Here is a 22,706-nt window from a genome sequence, read left to right as displayed (position 1 = left end):
CCACTAAGGCAATTTTTGCAAGTTGGCCTTTAATGGCATCTTGAGCTTGTGCATTCATCGTAGACAGGAAGGACATGCACTACATGCTTCTCCATTTAGTTGCATTGTTCCATTCTTGTGCCATTCCTTCCAGTGAACGATGGAAACATTGAATGTAAAACTGAAGCTTTGACTATGAAGCCACATGTGCAAGTAACGACAGGTGCGTGCCAGTAAAGAACCGCTGATGTAGTTCACCAATCCAGTCCAACTACTGTTGTATACAGTTGAACGGCTATACAGCGAAATCACATGAATAACACAGAATCGATTATGTCCCAGCCGAATTCTCATCTTTCAAATGTGCTGTGAATGCCTCTACAACAGAGACCACTACAACGAATTTGCTTGTACAACGAAAAAATCTAGGCGTCCCTGAAGGCTGTTTTGTTGTCTACAACGTATGCCACGTAGCTGCGTTGCCACTGCCCTCTGCAGATGTCACCAAGGTGCTCTCTGTGCTAGCGATAATGGCAGCGCTAGTGACACACTTGATCGGCCTGATGATATCGCAATTAGTCCTGCTGCACTGCCCCAGGAATCGCTAAACTTACACGCTGCTTGTTGTAATGCAGCAGTGGATGCGACAGCTGACGAACCCATTGCAGTTGATCCCAACATGATCTAATGTAATGATGCAATTGTAACTGACAACCGATGATGTTTTCAAAGCCAACTAAGGTGAAAAGGTCAAGAATGGGAAGGAAGGCAACAGAGACGAGCCTGCAAACGAACCAAGAATTTTGACAGCAAGGAAGGCGATGCGGTATTTGATAATCTGCAGCTTTACTTTGTGCAGTTCCTGATTTTTGCCCCGGAGCATGCTCTGAACCTAGGTGCAAAACGGTTGGCTGCAGTCGCACATTCATTCAGTCAAAGTGTACAAAAAAAATTTTGCGACTTAATTCACTAAGCTCTTCTTGAATTCACATTTACAGATTTCTTTGGTTGAATGTGCTTGGCCTTCTCTATTGTGGACAGTATGATGCGTGACCTTTACAACGAAGTGACCTGTATAACGAAGGATTTTGGAGATCCCAAGTAGTCTGTTATAAGAGCATTTGAATGTAAGTAGAACCAACTTATAACAATTTCCAAGAGCCAAGAAAATCTCACTGTTATAACCGATAGTTGTTATAAGGGGGCTGCACACACACACACACACATACACACAAAAAAAAGCAAAGTAAAGCGGACACAGATATCAAGATTTTAAGTAGACAGAAAGAAGTAGTCAAACCCAATTATAGCATTACCGGTTTTCACAATACCCAGATTTCACAAAGAGCAGCTGCACTACCATGAACTTCTGTTTGTGTTCTATGGTACAACAAACCCTTGCCACGGCTCGCATATTTATTCTTTTCAAAGATCTTGCTAACCTTTTATTTCCACACACACACCCAGCTGCAGACATATTAGTTATAACCAATAACACAATATGAGAGCATTGTAATAAGCGCTTTATTTCACCAGAGAACACATACAAAATTTTACAATGCATTGGCTGCTCATTGCTATATCCGATACACCTTGTTAAAACAGGTATCATTATAAGTGGGTTCGACTGTATTATGCTACTGTGTTGTATACAAATGAATGAATGAATGAATGAATGAATGACTGAATGAATGAATGAATGAAAAGCAGGGCATGACTGTACCAGGTTAACTGTAACATCTTCACTGCACAAAAGCCTTTTTTTTTCCCACATGCAAACCACATAGGCTGATCAGGCACTCGTATGAAAATTCACTGAGGACACTACTTCCTGGTGCAAATTAATGTTCGAGGCTTGTTTGTAAAATAAGGTTCCCAAGGAGCTGCAGTCGTGAGGAATGCTGTTGCATGGGATCCGGTGACACTGGCATGTAGCTTGGTTCCCCCTCTCCCAGTCCCCGCCAGAGCAAGCTGTCTGTGATGCTCAGTCTTGGCTTGGAAGCCGTTAGAAATGAAGCTCCCACTTGCTTCTCCCGCCAGATGTGAATTATGCTCCGTGATTCGTTTTTTGTGAGCAAAAAACACTGCATCGGTGAACATTCATTCCCAACTGTGTGAAGTCTACAGAGAAAAGTGTATGAGCGTACAACACATGTGCAAATACAGTCAACGACTGAATTTTCGGACGCCCAAATTTTCGGACATGTCTGATATTTCGGACGTCTTCGCGGCACCGCCACGAGCCCCATAGAATCAATGTATAAGGACCTCTGAAGTTTCGGACGCTCGAACCCCCCTCCATCCAATTTTCCGGACTTTTTGACACGACGGAAGGTCCTTTGGCTCCTCACGCAGCGCCCTTGCGAAGGAAATCGACTTGCAGCCGAAGCATATCACCGCTTTGAACCACAGCTAGCCGAATCTAGCCATCACACACCGATTTGATCTGGCCATGCTGGCTATGTTCATCGCTGCAATTCCGCCTCTGGCGGAGTTTCCAGAGCGGTGCCATTTCGTTTCGTTTGCGCAGGCCACGTTTTGGCTAGCGTGGTGTGTGGTTGTGCTGTTGTGTCAAGTGTGCTCTGCGACGCTAGGCCTAGGTGCTTCGACGCTCATCAGCGAACTCCACTGTTCGCAACTTGAGGATTTCGCTTGCCTTCGATGGCCCCCACTCCGCCTTCATCGTCCTTGCCGATGGCATCGAAGCGCGGAAAGCAATACCGTCGGTTAACGATGGAGAAGAAAGCCGCCATTATTAAGCAAGTTGTGAGCGGCCGATTGCAGGCTGACATGAGCAAGGAGTTCAGCATTTCTAAGCAAACAGTTTCGGATTTCCTCGCACGCATCGCATGCAACCGGTACGGCGTCCAAACAACAATCAACAAGTTCTTCAAGCCACTGCAGCAATAACACCGGCTGCCCGACGATGCACATGTACATAATAAACCGGCAGTCAGCTGCATGTAGAGTTTTTGAACGCCTCTTTTTATAGCCACTTCAGTGATGCTTTGGTAGGGTTTCGGAAGCCTGGTACTTCGCCCTTTACCTCTATATCCGAGAAAAAAAGAAAAAAAAAAGGTGCGATTTTTTGCATGCATTCATTTTTTCAGACTGCCTGAATTTTCTGACGTTTTTACGTTCCCTAGAGGGTCCGAAATATTGGTCGTTGACTGTAGTGCAGAGAATTCAAAGATGGACGTACAGACATCCATGGCGTTCTGGACGGCCATCGGTTTAGGATGAAACCATTGTGAAAGGGGAAGAAACAATGCTGAAAGATCGAAGGGTGATGGTTCGGGAGCTCTGCAAAATGATCACTGATGTCAGTAAGACCTGCATTGACAAAATTTTGACAAACCTTTTTGGGTATGCCAAGCTTTGCGCAAGGTAGGTCCCGAAAATGCTTAAAAAAGACCCCAAACGGCAATGTGTTGAAGCGGCCTGCGAATTTCTTCGGGCCTACGAAACCAATGGCAAGTAATTCTAGGACTCTATTGTCACTGGGGACGAGACCTGGGTCCACTACACAACCCTAGAAACAAAACAACAATCCCATCAGTGGAAACATCCAGAGTTGCCAAAGCCACGGAAGTTCAAACAAACACTGTGTGCCGGCAAAGTGATGGCAAGCATCTTTTGGGACAGGAAGGGGTTATTGTTGTGTGAATTCACGCCTGCCGGTACAACAATCAATGCAGACCACTACTGCGAAACATTGCAGAACCTTTGCCACGCGATTCAAAACAAGAGGAGAGGCGTGCTCAGAAAGGGAGTGCATTTCCATCAGGACAACGCTCGTCCGCACATCACTCGTGTAACAAACGATCTCATCAACAAATTTGGATTGGATAGTGTCACACACTTGCCCTACAGCCCAGACATAGCCCCAAGTGACTACCATCTCTTCCCTGAATTGAAGAAACACATGGGTGGGACACATTTCAGAACCGGAGAGGAGCTGAAAGAAGAGGCTTTAAGCTACCTTCACAGCACGGTAGGAGAGTTCTACGATTCAGGCATAAAGAAGATGGTACACCGCATGCAAAAATGCATTGATCCTAACGGCAATTTTGTTGAAAAACAGGGGAAGGTCTAAGTTTTATAGAAATGCATTATTCAATGCTAATAGGCATGCTTTTCATTGTGTTATGTCAAAAAATAGGGGAAAGTCTAATCTTTCCAAAAATGTATTATTCAATGCTAATAAGCATGTTTTTCATTGTGAAAAATCATTGGGAACGTTACTTTATGGACAACCCCCCTAATAAATGCTCTGATCTCTGCACTTGTACTGCTGCTGAAGCACCGTTCTATGGTAAGCAAACCTGGAATAAAAGTGGTCGCATTCCCCCCCCCCCCCCACCCCATCAGATCACTTCACTCACACACTTCCCTCCTCTCCACCCTTGTCTCCTCCCCATGACACAAGGTAACCAACAGATGCCACCGCGTATTCGTTCGCATGAGCATCCTAATGCTGGTGCACTAAACCAGCGTGCATTATTCAACTCCCATGGCCCCTTTAAACTGACAACATGAATGTAACTAGGATGGGTCTGAGCCACCAGGTCATCACAAATGTAGCGTACAGGAATAATTATTTCTCCTCATTCTTTCTTTATGCTTCTTTTTAGATGCCTCTATTTGAACTTGCCTGCTCACTCAGTGATTCACCTTTCCTTTTGCAGTGGTATTCATGGTCAAGCGGAAAAAAGAAAAAAAAAACCCCTTAAAAGTTGTTTCTACTGACAAAGAAAGAGGCAATATCAGGCAAGACAGCCTTTGGCATCCAACTGTCAACAATACCGCTTGCACAAACCAGAGCTCACCGCTTTGTACTGCTCCATGGAGTTGATCTCTACGGAGCAGCACTTGCACATCAGCTTTTCCCCTTGCACTGCATATTAGAGAAAAAGAGAGAGACGAGGGATGACTGATTAGTTGACTGAACGAGTGCACACCTCTGCTTGCCCTAAGCACACACATTTTGTGGGATGCACACACGCTTTACAAATAATGAATTGCTCAAGAGGAAGTTTTAGCTGGGGTACTCTTATTTGAATGCATGGTAACAGAGAAATAGAGTTTTGGCAACCACCGCACCAAATTTTGTGAGGTTTCTTGCATTTAAAAGAAGAAGTTAGAATTTAATTACTGTACCAAACAGATATTTTTATTTAAGTCATCAATTTTTTAAAACAACAACTGTTGAAAATTGCAAATTTAAAACGAGAAAACTCGCATATCAAGCTTACAACTATAGCAGCAATAAAAATACAGTATGTATCATAATTTTGTAAACTGAACCTCACAATTACACCTAAAGCAGACAAAATTAGTGTATAATACATCACTCTGAAATATACCACTAATTTGTCAGTAGGACTATTTTAAAACGCTTGTAAACATTGTAACAATTACATGTAATCTGTAAATATATATATCAAATTTGTACTCTTTGGATGTTTTAACAGATGCAGTCTACAGAACTGTGATATCTGTATTTAGAGCAGAGCTACGGCTTTGTTAACTTAGTGCTCTAATTTTTTTCTAAAGTTTACTAGTTAATTATTGTAAAAACTTCCAAGGCCCAAGTCAAAATTTTTCTTCCTACAGTCACAAGAACTTGACTTTCTTTCTCAAAGGCAAAGATTTGACTGAAACCAGTCCGGCGGATATCTCCTAAAAGCATTCCTGCATTTTACATGTAGTATTTGAATAGGTAGCATCAGAATTGGCTCCGAGCTAAAGCTTCCTCTTAGACGCAACACAAAAGCAGCAGCAGACTTGTAACAGCACCGACAGACAGTCAACACACTGTTCTTGATCCCAGTGACTCATTCAGTGACTTCGCTATTACAGATTTAGGCTGCTTTAGGAACTTGTCTGAATAAAATTATTCGAGGTACTGGCATTCCAATGCAGTGGGTGCATTGGCAGTAGTTTGTTTGCCTACAGACCTACGTTTAAAAAACACACCTGGTTTGAAATCGCCGTTGCTTTGCTTTGCGAGCTCTTTTAAGATGCAAGAGAAACTTTCTCATGAAATGCTCACTCCATAACTGCACTGTGCAATGAAGAAGTTAGATTGGAAACTTCTTGGTCCCACGCATTCCTATGGGCCGGGAAAGAGCCAGTAGCCCCAAATGGCCATCGCTACTGTCAACAGCGACACTGCATGCTGCCTATGTCTGCAACTGCAAGGGGTATATACACAAGATTAGAAAGTGTCTGCGACTACATTGCACATTATACAGTTGAATCCCACGATAACAAAATTGCGAAACCCGAGACAATAAAATTCTCACCACAACGAAGTATTTTCGTATCCCCAGCAGATGCCCATAGGATTAAATGTACTATGTAACATCACTAAACTGAAATCTTGCCCCAACAGAATTTGTCGTAAAGTTGTCAGTTCCCACACCGTCCACACATGTAATGATAACAGAGTTCAAAAAGGGCTCATATGCATCTTTTGGGGTAAAATACCACTACGGCACGCTTGCGTGGCCACCACTATACTTTTTTTTACAAAAACAGCAAACAACCTGAAGCAATTGCATGTGCCAGAAACATGCTGTGGCTACCATTTTGTTTGCTTAGTGCCAATTTCAAATGATTAGGTCGCATCACCATCAACCTGTACTGACACATGATGATTTGTGCACCATGCGCAGTGCAATGGTGGGAATGCCCAAAGTCATTTTGTAGCAATTTTTGGAGCAGATGATATTTCATTCTGGAGCAGGTTGGAGCAGACAAATTTTGATTTTGGAGCAATCTGTAGCATGTGCATCTTAATATTGTAGCTGTCCGAAGCATGTCAATTTTAATTTAGAACATTATTACAATGAATTAAGTGAGGTAACAGTCACAAAACCTTGCATTCTGCAGCATTAAAGAAGTGCTGAAGCGCAGTCTAAAGGCATTTTCAATTCTATTTTTTGTATGGCGTGCTAGTGCAGTGACTGGGGGTGTTTTCAAACAAAAGTTGTGAAGAATCTAAGCATAGTGAATACCACAATTGTTTATTCAAACATATTTCTAAATAATATGACAGCACCAACTAGCTCAAGCCAATTTTCTGCATGTGACTGACTTCACTTTACTACTCACTAAAGCACCAAGACAAGTCCCCTGAATCAGCTGGATGTACCCGTGCTGTTCCCGTGGTAACAAGTGCACTGCCAACTAGGGTGCCTCAATGTCCTCCTCACCCGCCGCACCAGATGAGAATGTGCGCATTGAGGCACCCTACTGCTGATCGTACCATTAGCAACCCTAGACAAAGAATAAGGCCCCAGAAAAAGAATAAGGTCTCAAGTAGAAGCAAGCTTGTTTTGATAGCACCTAGCAGGCATCGTGTGGGGACTTGTTGTTGCCAGATGGAGATTCGCCAGAAGATACCCGTATTCTTGGTCAATCCCTATCAATGATACAATTACAGTCGAACCCACTTATAGCAATATTCAAGTGCCACAAAAATTCCACTGTTATAACCGATAATTGTTATAAGCGGGCAACATGAAAAATATCAAAATATGGGGATGGCAGAGCTGATTTGAGAAAACTATAATGGTGGGGAGGCCAGTGCCCCTTCCCACCACGTTCCTTCGTCTGGCTGCTGATTTTGTTGACTTGTTTAACTCTGCTTCCTGCATGCTCCGATCGCATGTAACAAGCCATGGCTGTCAGCGTTCAAGAATCTCACTGCTATAACAAATGCAAAGCGGCTCACGGGTGGCAAGTGACATGTGAGCTCTGCCGAGGCATCGCTTTGGTGGCCTCAAGAGGGCATCTTAAAAGGCGAGGAGGTTGCCGCGGCCGCCTCTTAGCTTGAGAAATCCAGAAGAAAGGCTGAGACAAGAGTGCCACTAGCATCTCGCCACGTACTCCTCACTGGCTTGCATGAGAAAACCCTATGTCCATCAGCCTTGCATGCTTTACGCGATGCTTGCCGACATCCTTTACCAAAGCATCTAGGTGCTCCACATAGTGCAGCGGAAGGTTCCCCACAAAAACAAAGCCCCGGAGGGACTGAATTATCTGCCAGGCCTTAGTTTCTAAATCTATAGTAGTGCACTTTCTTTCCACCGGCCACTTCGTTCATTGTCGATGGTCAGCGGGCAGATCAGCCATCTTTCGTTTCGGCGGAGAGTCAAACGAGGCTGAGAAACCACATGGCCAGGAATGATTTCGACGCAACGAACAAAGAAGAACACGAGCGATTAAGCTGTTTGCACAACTGCACTGAATGAGGAACCACTGAGCAATCTGGGAGTAGCGTAGTTGGTGCGGTCCATCCCTATATCAGAGGGTACCGCGGTGCAGAGTTATGGGCTTAGCCCATTCATGTTCGGAGGGGTGGAAGGGTGATGGGGAGAGAAGCGCGCGGAGAAGGCTGGAAGGTGAGCGTGCAGCAGCTGTTGCAGCAACGGGCCATCATGCAGCGGCTTGAGTTTCTCATTTGCTTTTTTTGTTTTCAAGGATTTTGCATTTCACTACCTTTCAGCTAAGACCCCGAGCAGCCAGACTTCACCATTGCAACCGACAATGTGGCATCGGGGCATTGTAGCAAGCAGGTTATTTCACCATGCAAAACATACAAAAGTTGACAATGCAGCAGCTTCTCATTCTTAAAACTGATATATTGTTAAAGTCGGTATTGTTATAAGTGAGTTCGACTGTATGTACTTCCAGGATATTTATTGTGATTCTGCACTAGACATGTCGACATCTATGTATTGTTCTATGCATACGGGCACTATCGTTTCTGGTGCCATGCCTACACAGTGTGCTTAGCACTGCAGAAACAAAGTGCCTGATAGACGTGAACGTGTTTGGTCCTGAGCTACGTGAACTCTTGCAAAAGTGATTGTATCACCAAAAGTAACTGAGTATACCGCTCCATGCCAGTGCTGCCATCGCTGACCAATGCATGAAGAGCATTTTGTACTGGCGGCAACGCCATTCTGCATAGCTTCAAGCAAGGCTCGCCAAAGTAAGCTAACAGAACTTTGACAGTACATTCTCATATTTTAGCAAGCTCCCTGTCTATGCTGTCTCATTTGACAAGGATATTCTCACGAAAGTGATTATTATCACTCCCCCAACCCCTACCTCCCTGATTTTATTATTGCAGGGATTAATCATACATAAGGCATTTCACACAGCGTCATAGAACATGAGTGACTGTACGCAGACTTGCTACTCTATCATGTTCTTGCATAGCTTCTACAGCACTGCCTGCAGTAATCACATACACATAAAGCAATTATTCCACACAGTGTCATAGACCAACAGTGACTGTACTGTGAACTGTACATAGATTTCCTACAGTATCATGTTCTTGTATAGCTTCTACAGCACTGCCTGCTATGCATGATATGAAGTACAATAAAATTGCCATGTAACTTTCTGGAACCAACAGGCATAACTGAGAACATCGTCTTTAACACCACACAAGTGGAAGTGCTACTAACACCGGGTGCCCTCGAGGGTGGTAGTGTCGTCGCTCGTCAGCTCCAAGGTGGTGATGGGCACGTTGAACTTGAAGCACATCAGCTTGTGCCGTCCCCCGTTCAGGTGCTCGGCCAGCTGTATCGCGCTGTTGGTGAACACGTTGCAGACCTTGCAGTGCACCACCTTGCGACCCGACAGACCTGGTGGCAGATCGCTCCCATGGCCATCTGCAAGCAGCAGTGCATGATGCGTGTTCATCAATGACAAGTCCAGCAGTACTACTGGTTTCCCTGAAATTACAACTTGAGAACACAGTCAAGGGAGTGACAAGTATGTTGGAAGGATAGAAGACTACACATTGCCACATCTGAAAGGAACATTGAGACGTATTCTTGAAGTTGCAAGAACAATACCGTATTCTTGCGCATATAACCCGCCACCACGTATACTGTATTTGTACGATTCTAACGTGCACTTTTTTTTTTTTTTTGATAAAGAAGTGCATTCAAATTTGCATGCACATTGCAACCGTAACTAATTCTACTCAAAATACAAAAACAAAACCATTTCTCACAAAAAAAAAAGCTCTACAATGCAAGGTAGCTAGCCACGCTAACATCGAATGGATGATTTTTTTTTTTTCTGCCTTGGTTTGCGGTTACCATTTTCTAGTTTGCTGTACGAGTGGCATTTCTAATGCATCAGATGGAACTGAAGATGACTTTCTGTAGTTGGTACACAGGGAAAAGGAGGTGTCATTGGAATCCAATAGCGACTAGGCACTAAGATTCAGCTGTGTGCATGGTGTCTACTAAATTACTTAATAGATATTCCCTGAATTTTCCAGGTTTTCCCTGATAATTCCAATAAAAATTCCCTGAATTTTAAAGAATGTTTGAGAGTCGAACAGAGGCACAATTCACATAGACGAGTCCACTCACAAAACAGTTTATTGCAGTGCCAAAGCGAGATTATGAGCACATTTATTCACTTTAAAGCGTCAATTTCTTCCTGGAGAAGAGAAGCCTCATTCTGTGCTTCAGTGATGAGCCTTTGCTTCTTTTGTTGGAGTTCCTTGATGCGGGTGGCCGCCCTTTTCCTGTTTTGTTCAGCCTCAGATGCATCCAGCCTGTCTTGCTTCTTTTTCTTGAGCTCCTCCTTCCATCGAATACTTGCGCCACGCACCATTTCCACCATACTGTCTGTAATGTCAACATTGGCTACACCACCTGCCGCTGAAACTCCATCATACACTATTCTCTGCGCAATGAGAGATTCTTCGTTCAGGTTCTCTATGAGGCATTCTTTATTCACAGAAAATACGGAACGGAGGGAGGGATGGAGGGATGCATGAGTCATTACAGCATTCATGCACCATACGATCTCAGCTTTCGCAACATCTTTCTTCAATAAAAAACCACGCACCGTGATCTGTGCAGGCGCTGATGTAGCAGGAGGCATCGATGAGGGGTCTGCTCTCTTCGCCCGTTCGTCGACGGTCGTCGCGGTTGACAGGGCTGCACTGCTTGGCTTGAAGAACGAGAATACACGTGTCTGGGAGCCACTTTCCAGCGCCTTCATGGCGTTCTTATGCTTTAAACTTGCAGCGTGGCTAGAAACCGCGGTTTTTCCCATGTTGCTCAAGCGAAACGTCTTGCAGCACACTGCGCATTGTGCGCTATATACATCGTTGGGCACAGGCTTAATCCAGCTGGCGAAGTCGGATACGTTGGCGTTGGTCCAGTCAGCATTGAACGAACACTTCGTCGACTGTGACATCGCCGATTTTGAGTGTCTTCAAAAACAGCCTCACCGCAAAACAAAACTATCAAAACGCCGCCGCCACGAACAAAACACAACATACACAAGTGCACCCACGAGCACGGCACGTATTACCACAAAATGGAGAGATGGCGATACTCATCCGATAATGATGATGACAGTTGCCTTTTAGACCACTTGCTGCTGGTTGGTTACTGGCGCCACTTAGTGGCAATTAAACTGCGGAGAGCTACGATGCATGGAGTCGGGGATCTACGGCTCAATTTCGGAGGCCGTGTGTAACAGCGCCGTTGTTGCACACCGCCTCAGAGATCTTCGCGGTATTCGTGCCAGTTTAGGACGCAGCAACGGCGCTACTGCACGCGGCCTCCGAGATTGAGCCGTAGATCGTATTCATCGCTTTGTCGATCTCACCGGCCACATTCCCTGATTTGGTCACATTTTTTGTAATTTCCCTGACAATTCCCCGAGTTTTCCAGACATATCAAGAATCCCTGATAATTCCCGGTTTTCCCGGTTTTCCCGGTTGTTAGACACCCTGTGTGTGCCTTTGTATGTTACATAGAATTGTTTCAACACGGTATGCGTCGTCTCAGGTTTTGTTGCTTGATGTGCATGATAGAATCAGCACAAAATTATTTTTTTTAAATATTTGGGTGCTAATATAACTGTGTGTTACAATCGGGGACACAGTAGAAGCGTGCAAATATGGTACTCTGCACTCCCAACTACAAGAGCCCGGAAAGAAAAAAAAATCCCCCCTTATAATAAGTGAAAGTAACTGCCTACAACAATGCTCAAATCTTTGCAAAAACAGTCTCAATTCGTGGATGCACGATTCATCTACGTCGTATCTTCGGCCAACAGCTCTGTTGGCCCATTCTGCAGTGATGCTGACAAAGCTGGATTCATATGCTGGACGTTATTGCATACGAATTAGTCACATGACATCACAGCTAGCACATGCACGACAGCAGATGACAATGCAGACAGAGAAGCCCTCGCATTCGCAACGGCGACGGAGCAAACTCAACCGAGCCGAAAATTACAATGGTAATTTGGCTCATCACTGTATCGCGAAGTACTTTGCGCAGTCTGAGGGAACGCCACGAGAATGGGTGACATGTGTTTGCCAGCACTGCGTGCGCTATTTGCTAGCTACTGTAAAGCGGAGGAGAATGGGCGACCGTGAACGAGGGGAGAAGGGAGCTTTACGCAGGGATGGGGAGGAGGTGGGGTTCCCTGGGAGATAACGAAACTTAATCGCAGAGAACCTTGCATTAAGTTGTGGCTTCACGGCAGTGTGACGCACACTGCTTTGAAGCCACACTTTATGGAAAAATTTATATATCCTCCCCCCCCGCATTATTGTTCAAATTTTAAAAATTTGGGTGTGGGTTATATGCACAAAAATACGGTACTAGGTACTTGTACATAAAAAGGCGAAATTTGTAAGTACTAAAGGTATGAAATGTACTATTTTACTTTGATAGGGAAGTTGGTGTTGAAATGCCAGAAGTGGCCTCCCTGACATTGCCAGAATGACGTTGCACAGAAAAAAATTTTCAGTCATCATGAAGCAATCAGGCTATGTGTGAAGATATTGCTTGTAAAAAATAAACCAAAAGTATTGTGTGTGTTTCCTAAGGCTTGTTTAAGGTGTATTTCACGGCATTTTACTCCGGTAGCAACTGTGCATTGTGTGGCCGCGGCGCACCCTATCTTCAAAGCGACCTGCGTCGGAGGCTGAGTCGGTGGCCGCTCATACCTTAGTGAGAAGCTGCGTTTTCGCTGCTCAGTTAGCATTGAAGCGAACGTTTGCAAGTTTGTATGGCCGATAAAACTACTATCCTTACTTCGTGTAGCTGTCTATACATTTGCTATCGCAATCGGTGGTTCACATTTCAGCGAAACTGACTTTTTAGAGGTGGCCGCGGAAAAAAAGATCGCTCGAAATTTTACCCCGCATAATGAACGCACCGCACCGCCTAACTTTGCGCATATTTTTTTTTAAGTGCATGTATTAAGCGAGTAAATATGGTATTAAACTAAATTATTTTGCATGCACTAGCAGTTGCCAATATTTTACAACGAAGCTCTTAGTGCGCCTAGAACCACCTGAAAACATCCTGAAAACGTGTTTTCATGGTGTTTTGAAGTAACTACTACACCTGTTCAACGAGCTTATATTTAGCAGAAATAGCAGACACATTAGGGATGACATACTGGCAAATATTGAAGTGCGTGAATTAATTAGGGGCTAAATGAAAATTGCTATACCCTCATTTTCTGCCAGTTTAATGCATTAAACGAAAAAGTTATGAAGCTTTCCTGCTGCCTTGGGAGATACGAAGGTGGCAGCAATCTTACAGTTAGAACAGAGGCAATGTTATGGACAGTGCATACTGATAACTTGAAGTACGTAGGTTAAATATATGCTGTGAATATATAATGATTCATTTTCTCTCTTATTCTCAAGCATTATACAACTTGGGTAGTTAGTATTCCCAGTCTCCCGAGTTTAGCTCCAGTGGAACTGGCAAAGTTTGCTCACGTCATTGCTCTCTTTTGACGTGCATCAAATAGGGAAGAAATGCTGGCGCATTTTTAGAAAGACAGCTGAACACACAAATATGCTGATCCAATGCAAAGTCGGAATTGAAATGATGCAAAGCACGCTTGAGTTAGCAAAGTAGCAGATGACACATGCACATATAGGTTGTTGCTTCATTTAAACAATTTCCGTTTAGAGAGATTCCACTGTACTTTGCCAGCTGCCATCCACAACACTGACTGCTAATTGTGAGACAGTATAGTTTTATCAGTTTAGCTTGACTCAACATTTGATTACAGTGCTCTTTTATTATAATAGGTGATGGAGTGCTGCAGGAGTAATGTAATTATGCGTGCAGGGCTTCTCTTCCCACCTCGGTACTGGGGTGCCTCGCTGAAAGCCTTGGTGGCTGTCTTTAGGATGGTGCGCTTGCGATGCTCGAAGCTCTGGATGTGGCACGTATACTGGGCAACCGTGAAGAACTTGCAGTCGCACAGCTTGCACTCATACTCGCGCTGCATTGCAGAGAGGCCAAGGTAACATCAGTCAACAAGGAGTGACCACCACCAACAAACAGCACGACTAGACACAAGTAAGCGACATGACACTCCACTTGCAAAATTGTATGCACTGAAAAATTCAGAACCTAAGAGCACGTACACAAAGACAGCAGGACAAAAATATTAAAACTCTTTAGACATGTGCTGCACTGTAAAGTGCGAATGCTCAAGCCAACAGGACAATTTGACACACAAGAATGCTGTTCCCACCTTCATTTTAGGTGTAGTTAAATAATCCACCAGTAAGAAAGTAAACTGTGCATATGTCCTGGGACCCTATAACGCAACACTATTCCAATATGTTTTTATTCCAATCTCCTAACATCAAATTTACGTAACTGCCGACGCAAGCATCGGGCGGTGACCCGCAGCGTTGCCTGAACTGCCCAATCAAACGCTCTCCTAGTTTATAGGAGGTATCGTCTGTTTCCTTTAAAAACTAATAACATTGCCTACATTGAGCAGTTTTTCTTATCTAATTGGCTGAAAAGAGGCGAGGAGCCCGCTTAAGTGGAGAGTGTTTTGATGGCGTCGAGCCAGCATACTAAAAATAGATAACTGGATGAAAAGGGAGGTGCCCGCGTCTGCGATTGGTCCCTTTCCCTTACTTAGCTTGTGGTGGCTTGTCTAAAATTGCGGCGGCGTGCAACAGACATTTAAAAATGCTGCTAAGACAGATCCTCAGCAAATAGGAGTTGGCACAGCGATGCTGTATAGGTGCGTAAAGAGCCAGATAACGTTATACAGCCCTGCGAAAAGTTATGTTTTATGCAAATAAACCAATGCGCTCCGGTAGGTGCGAGTAGCTGGAGCCTGAGCAATTGGCGGCAGCCATCTTTTATTCCTTTCGGAACGGGGCAGTCTCTGACTATTCAGAAAAAAATCCAGTTTTGTTTGGCATATTAATGCACCTTTAACGCGTACACGTCATTTTTACGCAATGAGTTTTTGCAGTTTTGTGACGTCAAGTGGTAGACAGGTGAATTGGGTGCAGCCTGAAACCTTATGACCAATAGCAGAGGGTTAATTGCGAAAAGGCATCGCATCAGGAAGAATTATTTTTCTTTTGTTCGATCAAATCATACATAATCAGTGTGTACACGTCATGTCAGATTGGAAGCTATTACGGTTTTCATGACGTCGTATGACGGACAGGCGAAGTGAGGGTGGTTCAAAAAAGTTTTTGACCAAACATAGAGAGCTGATTGCTGAATTGGAATAGAAAAGTTTGGAATAGTTTTATACTATAGCGCCCCTGTTCTACTTCCTTCTATCTTCATCTCAGGAGCACCATCGTTATTCATGGGGTTGCCTATTATCTATAAAATGGAGTATAAGGTGTGACATGCATGTGCCAGAGGAACTATGGTTGGCACATGACACACTGCACTTGTATACTGTGACTTTACACTGCTTTTCGATGTTCTGCTTTTTCCCGTGGTTTTCGCCTCGCATCCTTAAACATATACTAAAGAGAAACACTATGAGCTTACACTGAGAAAGTACTATTTCCCAAATCGATTATCGTTCATTTCACCGCAACAGATTGACTACTAGGAACAAAAATAAAGGCCAAACATACTTTTTTATAATTTCATGTAGAAACTGCAGTGCCGGTACGGCAATGTGATGTCGCAGATTTCAAAATATTTTCTCGTATTTTCCAAATATTTTCTCAGAAGATCAGACTTTGGCACCTTCAGAATACTACAAGGTAATCCATCTTTGACTATAAGCTGCAGCTGACCAGAGCAGACAGCTGTGAAAAACTATTCAGTCACCTCGAGGTGGCATGGGAATTTCAAAGTGGTATCAGCACCCGTAATTACACTTTTCCATCTTTTCTGGCTTATAAAGCTACTTCTCATGGCGTGCATGACTTTTCTCGAACTCCAGAAGTGAAACTTACTAATATAGATCAATTTACAAATATAGCTTCAATTGGTTTTCTCTTCAGTGTCCCTTTAAACCATATGTGCTCCCCTATTCACACATATGTGGATGTATTTTCTTACAACAGCCAAAGGCTTGGCTTGCCTGCGCAGACAAGTTGCCACATGTACTGAAGGGTATAAGCTCCTCATGTACTGAAGGGTATAAGGAAGATGAAAAAAAAGTGTCATACTCAGAGCATGGTTACACATGAATGCGCGGTGCGTGCTTCCTCAAGCTGATAATTTTGCACATTCTGTTATGGACAATTGGTGACTGGTGACCTATTCTGTGCACTTTCGTGTTTTGTGTCTCGGTCTCCTTGCCTTTAATGCATATGCTCTACAATTTAGTCAGATTTGTTGCTCGGTGAGTTAGCTGAACACTAAGGAATGCGTAATAGCGCTACAAGGAAAGAAAGAGGGAACGCAGAACAGAAAGAAACAAGGTGAGTCGACCTGCCAAGCGAAGGATCCCCAATTCATCGTGATATGAAGTGAACCGCTGGAGTGTAATGTCCGTTCTGCTGACATCAGGTCCAAATACTTTATTTTGTGTTCAGCGCATCCAAAAAATTTCAGCCTCTTGTATTTCAATGGCCTCTATACGTCCTTTCTTTTTGGCGTCTGTGTACCAGCAGCATCTAGCAAATCTCCGCATCCATGCAGTTATACGCATCAGTCGGTTATAAGAGCCGTAGTCATTGATGTTAACAATTGTAAGTACTGGTTGAACAGCTGCTGTCAAACACGTAGTTTCTTCTAGGTTGACTGTATGTTCAGTGCATCAAGGCTTGTCGAACATGGTCTCAGTGTTGAGAAAGTTCGGTCGTTTTCAACAAATCGAAGTTACTAAGAGTTGCTCTGCTCTGCTGTAAATCAACCGGATTTCGATTGCATGGACAATGCCTCCATATAGCCCGGACAATGTCTCCACATGCTCAAATCAGTTAAGGGGAGTATCTCTGCAACTTGGCTTGCTACGAACTACTTGCAGCTTTTTATTGAGTGGGGCAGTCAATCATGATCATAGAGTCAGTCCACATAACTGTTTCAACGTCTGCTAGGTTCAGGGCATGTTTCACTGTTGCAGTAAGTCATGCTGCAATTAGGGCCACCAGTTCTAATTGTGGAATAGTCATGTTTTGTAGAGGTGCGACACTCGACTTGTGTAGCAGTAGCTGAACTGTTGCAACTCCCTTTAAGTCTAAAAGTAGATAACAGCACCGTACATAATAGGGTTAGCATCGCTGAAGGCGCGAGTAGTAACCCATAAATTCTTGTCTGGGAGAGATTGACCAAAACATCTAACTTCGAGATGATTGACAGTTGCGAGGTCTGTACTTCCTCGTGCAACCTCTGAAGTCCTTCGAAATTTTCACAGGAACAAACTTTTTGTAGGTTTATAGGATGGCGCATGTGTCCATTAACAATCAGTGAATATAGTTCTAAAGTTCTATAGCTGTGTTTTAACTCTTATTAGTTATCGTTAGGCCACTGATGACACACCTAGCTACTGTACAACTGATGATTCTTTCCGTTTTACCCATGAGATAGCTCTGAAGATATTTCAATTTTTTTATATCTGTGAGATATCGGTTCTTGTGAATGATAGACTCAATTTGATCCGAAAATTCTGGCCATCTAATGGGGTGGCCGTAATACTTCAGAAAAACAAGCTTAGGTAGCTTAACCTCTGCACGTATTTGATGAGAGTCATCGTAGGAAGACGCATTGTCTTTGATTGGAGCGGGCATAAAATGTGCTCAGTGAGGGACTACACGAGAACAATACATTCTTTATACTGTCCGACGCTTCGGAGCTCCTCCTCAAGGTTATCATCGGTAACCTGCTCTACTTGGTTATCGAGGTCTGTAAGCATAGCTTCCTTCATTTTAATGAGAGCAGCATTCCTGGCAAGCTGGTAATCTATTACTCGAGTGTTATTGTGCAACAAAAAAGACGTGTCTTTCTATTACGTCTGTGTCTTTTTTGTTTGTCAATAATACTTGAGTTCCTTCATCTTCAATATGCTAAGATGGTTAGTCAGCTAGTGTTGGTTTAGTCTGCATAAGAGTTGTCATGTCAATGATCCTGGTGACTGCCACTTGAACAGTAGCATGTTTTTGTCGCAGTATTTCCATGTCACTGTGTCATGAATTGGAGGCCTCATGATGATGTGCATCATTCTTTCTTTCTGTAGCAGTGTCACTGCGAGGAACCCTCAACTGTAGATCTCAGCTGGTCACGGCACCATACTGTTGAAAATCAGAAAGCAGAGCCGACATAGAGAATGTCTTCTTTATTTGATGCTTGCAAAAACAACAAAATAAAATTTAGGTGCACGCTTGTGTCTGTGCTCACTTGTAACTTCTCTTGCAGAGCATATTATTTAACACAAGGCCAGAGAAGGTAGTACATTATCATGCTGTAAAATACAGCCAGACCTCAATATTATGAACTTCAATATAACGAAATTCTCTGTATAATGAAGTATTTAACTTTTCCTAACCTCTTGCCCATAGAATACTACATAACTAGAACCTCAATATAACGAACTGTGTTTGTTTGCAATTGCAATATAACGACATTTCGCTTCCACAGCAAAGGAATGCCGAGACAATAAATGGATGCTTCCATGGATGCAGATGGTCAGAAGGAGGAAGAAAGCAGGCATAGAGGGAAAGACAGGGAGGTTGGCCCTTTCTCAGGCTGGTTGGCTACCCCGTGCTGGGGAAAGGGGTAACGGGAGTAAAAGATAATAGAAAAGAGCTGTCTAAATTATTGATATAGAAGCGACTGCTCGCAAATCCACCTCTCAGAATGTGCGCAGTGCGACAAGAGCGACCACTGAACTGAAGCCACATCATGTTCCGTATAAAGTCCAAGTGCGATAAGATCCTATCTCACCCCGCGCACTTTGTGCTTTAGGCACGATTGAAAGTGTGCGAGAGCAAGAGAGAAAGATGCTGGCTTCATGCACGAGTGCCGAGGAGAGGGCAGTGGGCTCGCAGTAAGCAATGAAGCGCGTGTGAGGGGCGGGGAAAAGTTGGTGTGTGTCTTGGCAATGGCTGCACATGGCTGGAAATGCGGCTGAGTGCATATGCAGCCACGCACGCTGCTTTAGAGGTAATCTGCCACATGTGCAAAGAATGGGGGTGCCAAGACGGTGTGGAATCATGTAAGCTGTCTTCCTGCGCGTTTAGTATTGACGGTTGCTTAATTCGATGACCTGCTGAAGCAAAAGGCAGATGAAGCATTCGCTCCCTGCTGCCAGTGCTTTTCATGATAGCATCGTCCAAGTGCGGGTGACACTATCAGCCGCAGGGGCGGAGTGCAGTGAAAGCGTGGCCAGCTTCACTTAATTCGTACCGCCTATGTGAAGAATAACCAATGGCCCTCAGTCCACAGCAGCTGCAGAGCACCTGACCAAGGCGGCGGTCAGACCTGTAGCGCAGCAGAGGGTGCTACGAATCTCTGGACCCGGACAGGCCGCCAATGGAAACTTACCCTTGCAACGTTTAACACCCAAACCCTCTCGAGTGAAGCTAGCCTAGCAGGACTCTTTGAGGAACTATCAGGCATTGTTTGGGATATCATTAGCCTTAGTGAGGTTAGAAGAACTGGTGAGGCTTATACAGTGCTGACAAATGGCCACGTCCTTTGCTATAGGGGACTACCAGATAAGCAGTTCGGAGTAGGGTTCCTAATCCATAAGGACATAGCAGGCAACATTGACGAATTCTACAGAATTAATGAGAGGGTAGCAGTAGTCATAGTAAAGTTGGATAGGAAGTATAGAATAAAGGTAGTACAAACCTACGCTCCAACCTCCAGTCACAATGATGAAGAAATAGAAGTTTCTTGAAGATGTTGAATTAGCAATGCGAAAAGTGCAAACTCAGTATACTGTAGTCATGAGCGACTTCAATGCAAAGGTGGGAAAAAAGCAGGCTGGTGAACAAGCAATTGGCAACTACGGTGTGGATTCTAGGAACGCTCAAGGAGAGATGGTGGTAGAATTCGCAGGAAGGAATAAGATGCGAATAATGAACACTTTCTTCAGGAAGTGTTGGAACAAAAAGTGGATCTGGAAAAGCCCTAATTATGAAACAACAAATGAAATTGTTTTCATACTTTCTGCCGATCCCAGCATAGTGCAGGATGTAGAAGTGCTGGGTAGGGTAAAGTGCAGTGATCCTAGGTTAGTAAGGGCTAGGATTTACCTCAATTTGAAGAGAGAAAGGGTAAAACTGGTCAAGAAGAAATAGGCCAACATAGATTCAGTAAGGGTAAAACCAAACCAATTGAGGGTGGCTCTGGCAAACAAATATGCAGCCTTAGAACAGAGAGATGAAGATGACATAGAGGCAATGAATGAAATCGTAACTAGGCTGGGTTCAGAAGCAGCAATTGAAATGGGAGGTAAGGCATCAAGGCAACCAGCAGGTAAGCTCTCCAAAGTAACAAAGGACCTAATAAAAAAATTACAAAGAATAAAAGTCTCCAACCCAAAAAATCAGATAGAATTCATGGAACTGCCAAAACTGATCAACAAGGCGAAAATAAGTGATATTCGAAACTATAACGTGAGAAAGACTGAGGAAGCAATAAAAATGTTGCCTGCTATGTCCTTATGGATTAGGAACCCTACTCCGAACTGCTTATCTGGTAGTCCCCTATAGCAAAGGACGTGGCCATTTGTCAGCACTGTATAAGCCTCACCAGTTCTTCTAACCTCACTAAGGCTAATGATATCCCAAACAATGCCTGATAGTTCCTCAAAGAGTCCTGCTAGGCTAGCTTCACTCGAGAGGGTTTGGGTGTTAAACGTTGCAAGGGTAAGTTTCCATTGGCGGCCTGTCCGGGTCCAGAGATTCGTAGCACCCTCTGCTGCGCTACAGGTCTGACCGCCGCCTTGGTCAGGTGCTCCGCAGCTGCTGTGGACTGAGGGCCATTGGTTATTCTTCACATAGGCGGTACGAATTAAGTGAAGCTGGCCACGCTTTCACTGCACTCCGCCCCTGCGGCTGATAGTGTCACCCGCACTTGGACGATGCTATCATGAAAAGCACTGGCAGCAGGGAGCGAATGCTTCATCTGCCTTTGAATGCAGTCTGTGAGAAGGAAACTTGGCATAGGACAAACCAAGATGTATGCACTGAAAGACAAGCAGGGTAATATCATCAGCAATCCCGAAGATATAATAAACAGGGCGGAAGAATCCTATAATGACCTGTACAGTACCCAAAGCAGCCACGATAACTCCATACGAAGTAGAATTCAACAGATTACAGGCTCCTTCTATAACTAGCGATGGAGTTAGAAGGCCCTTGCAAGATATGAAATGCAGAAAAGCGGCAGGAGATGGACTACCAGTCGATTTAGTCAAAGGTGGAGGAGCCATAATGCTTGAAAAACTAGCGGCCCTTTATACAAACTGTCTATCGACTTCAAAAGTTCCAGGGAACTGGAAGAATGCCAACATTATACTAATCCACCAAAAGGGAGACATTAAGAATTGAAAAATTATAGGCCCACTAGCTTACTTAAAGTATTAGATAAAATATTCACCAAGATACCCTCCAATAGAAAGCGGACAACACTGCACTTTAGTCAACCAAGAGAACAGGCAGGTTTCAGGAAAGGATGCTCTACAATGGATCACATCCATGCAATCAATCAGGTAATTGAGAAACCTGCAGAGTACAATCAGCCTCTCTAAATGGCTTTCATAGATTACAAAAAGGCATTTGATTCGGTAGAGATACCAGCAGTCATAGCGGCATTACGTAATCAAGTAGTATAGGACGCTTACGCAAATATCTCGGCGAGTATCTAGAGATTCCACAGCTACCTTAATTCTCCACAAGAAAAGTAGGAAGATACCTATAAAGAAAGGGGTCAGACAAGGAGGCACAATCTCTCCAATGCTATTCACTGCGTGCTTGGAAGAAGTATTTAAGCTATTAAACTGGGAAGGCTTAGGACTAAGTATCAACGTCGAATATCTTGGCAACCTTCGATTTCCAGATGACACTGTCCTGTTCAGCTAAACTGGAGACAAATGATTGAGGACCTCAACAAAGAGAGTATAAGAGTGGGGTTGAAGATTAATATGCAGAAGACAAAGATAATGATCAATAGCCGGGCAAGGTAACAGGAGTTCAGGATCGCCAGTCAGCCTCTACAGTCTGTGAAGGAGTACGTTTACCTATGTCTACCTAGGACTCACAGGGGACCCAGATCATGAGAAGGAAATTTAGAAAAGTATAAAAATGGGTTGGAGCGCAGTCGGCAGACATGTCAAATCTGGACTGGAAGCATACCATTATCATTAAAAAGAAAGGTGTACAGTCAATGCATTCTATCGGTGTTGACATTAGGGCAGAAACTTGGAGACTGACAAAGAAGCTCAGAAACAAGTTAATTAAG

General features: G+C 43.9%; 1 protein-coding gene across 2 annotated transcripts in view; it reads right to left on the bottom strand.

The window, feature by feature from the left end:
- Positions 1 to 22,706, bottom strand: part of LOC142584838 (uncharacterized) — a 63,079-nt gene that overhangs the window by 37,696 nt on the left and 2,677 nt on the right. The window contains exons 3-5 of one of the 2 annotated variants that reach the window (XM_075695133.1): positions 14,154 to 14,295; positions 9,465 to 9,671; positions 4,809 to 4,876 (exon numbers count right to left, since the gene is read on the bottom strand). In XM_075695133.1, the coding sequence (XP_075551248.1) occupies positions 4,809 to 4,876; positions 9,465 to 9,671; positions 14,154 to 14,295 (417 nt within the window). Of the gene's footprint in view, positions 1 to 4,808; positions 4,877 to 6,034; positions 6,086 to 9,464; positions 9,672 to 14,153; positions 14,296 to 22,706 lie in introns of those variants that run through there. The other variant, XM_075695134.1, reaches the window with a different exon arrangement.

Source organism: Dermacentor variabilis, chromosome 6 (genome assembly GCF_050947875.1).
Source record: "Dermacentor variabilis isolate Ectoservices chromosome 6, ASM5094787v1, whole genome shotgun sequence".
Taxonomy (NCBI): Eukaryota; Metazoa; Arthropoda; class Arachnida; order Ixodida; family Ixodidae; genus Dermacentor; species Dermacentor variabilis.
The sequence above is the reverse complement of the archived record's forward strand: the minus strand, read 5'-3'. Positions and strand labels throughout refer to the sequence as shown.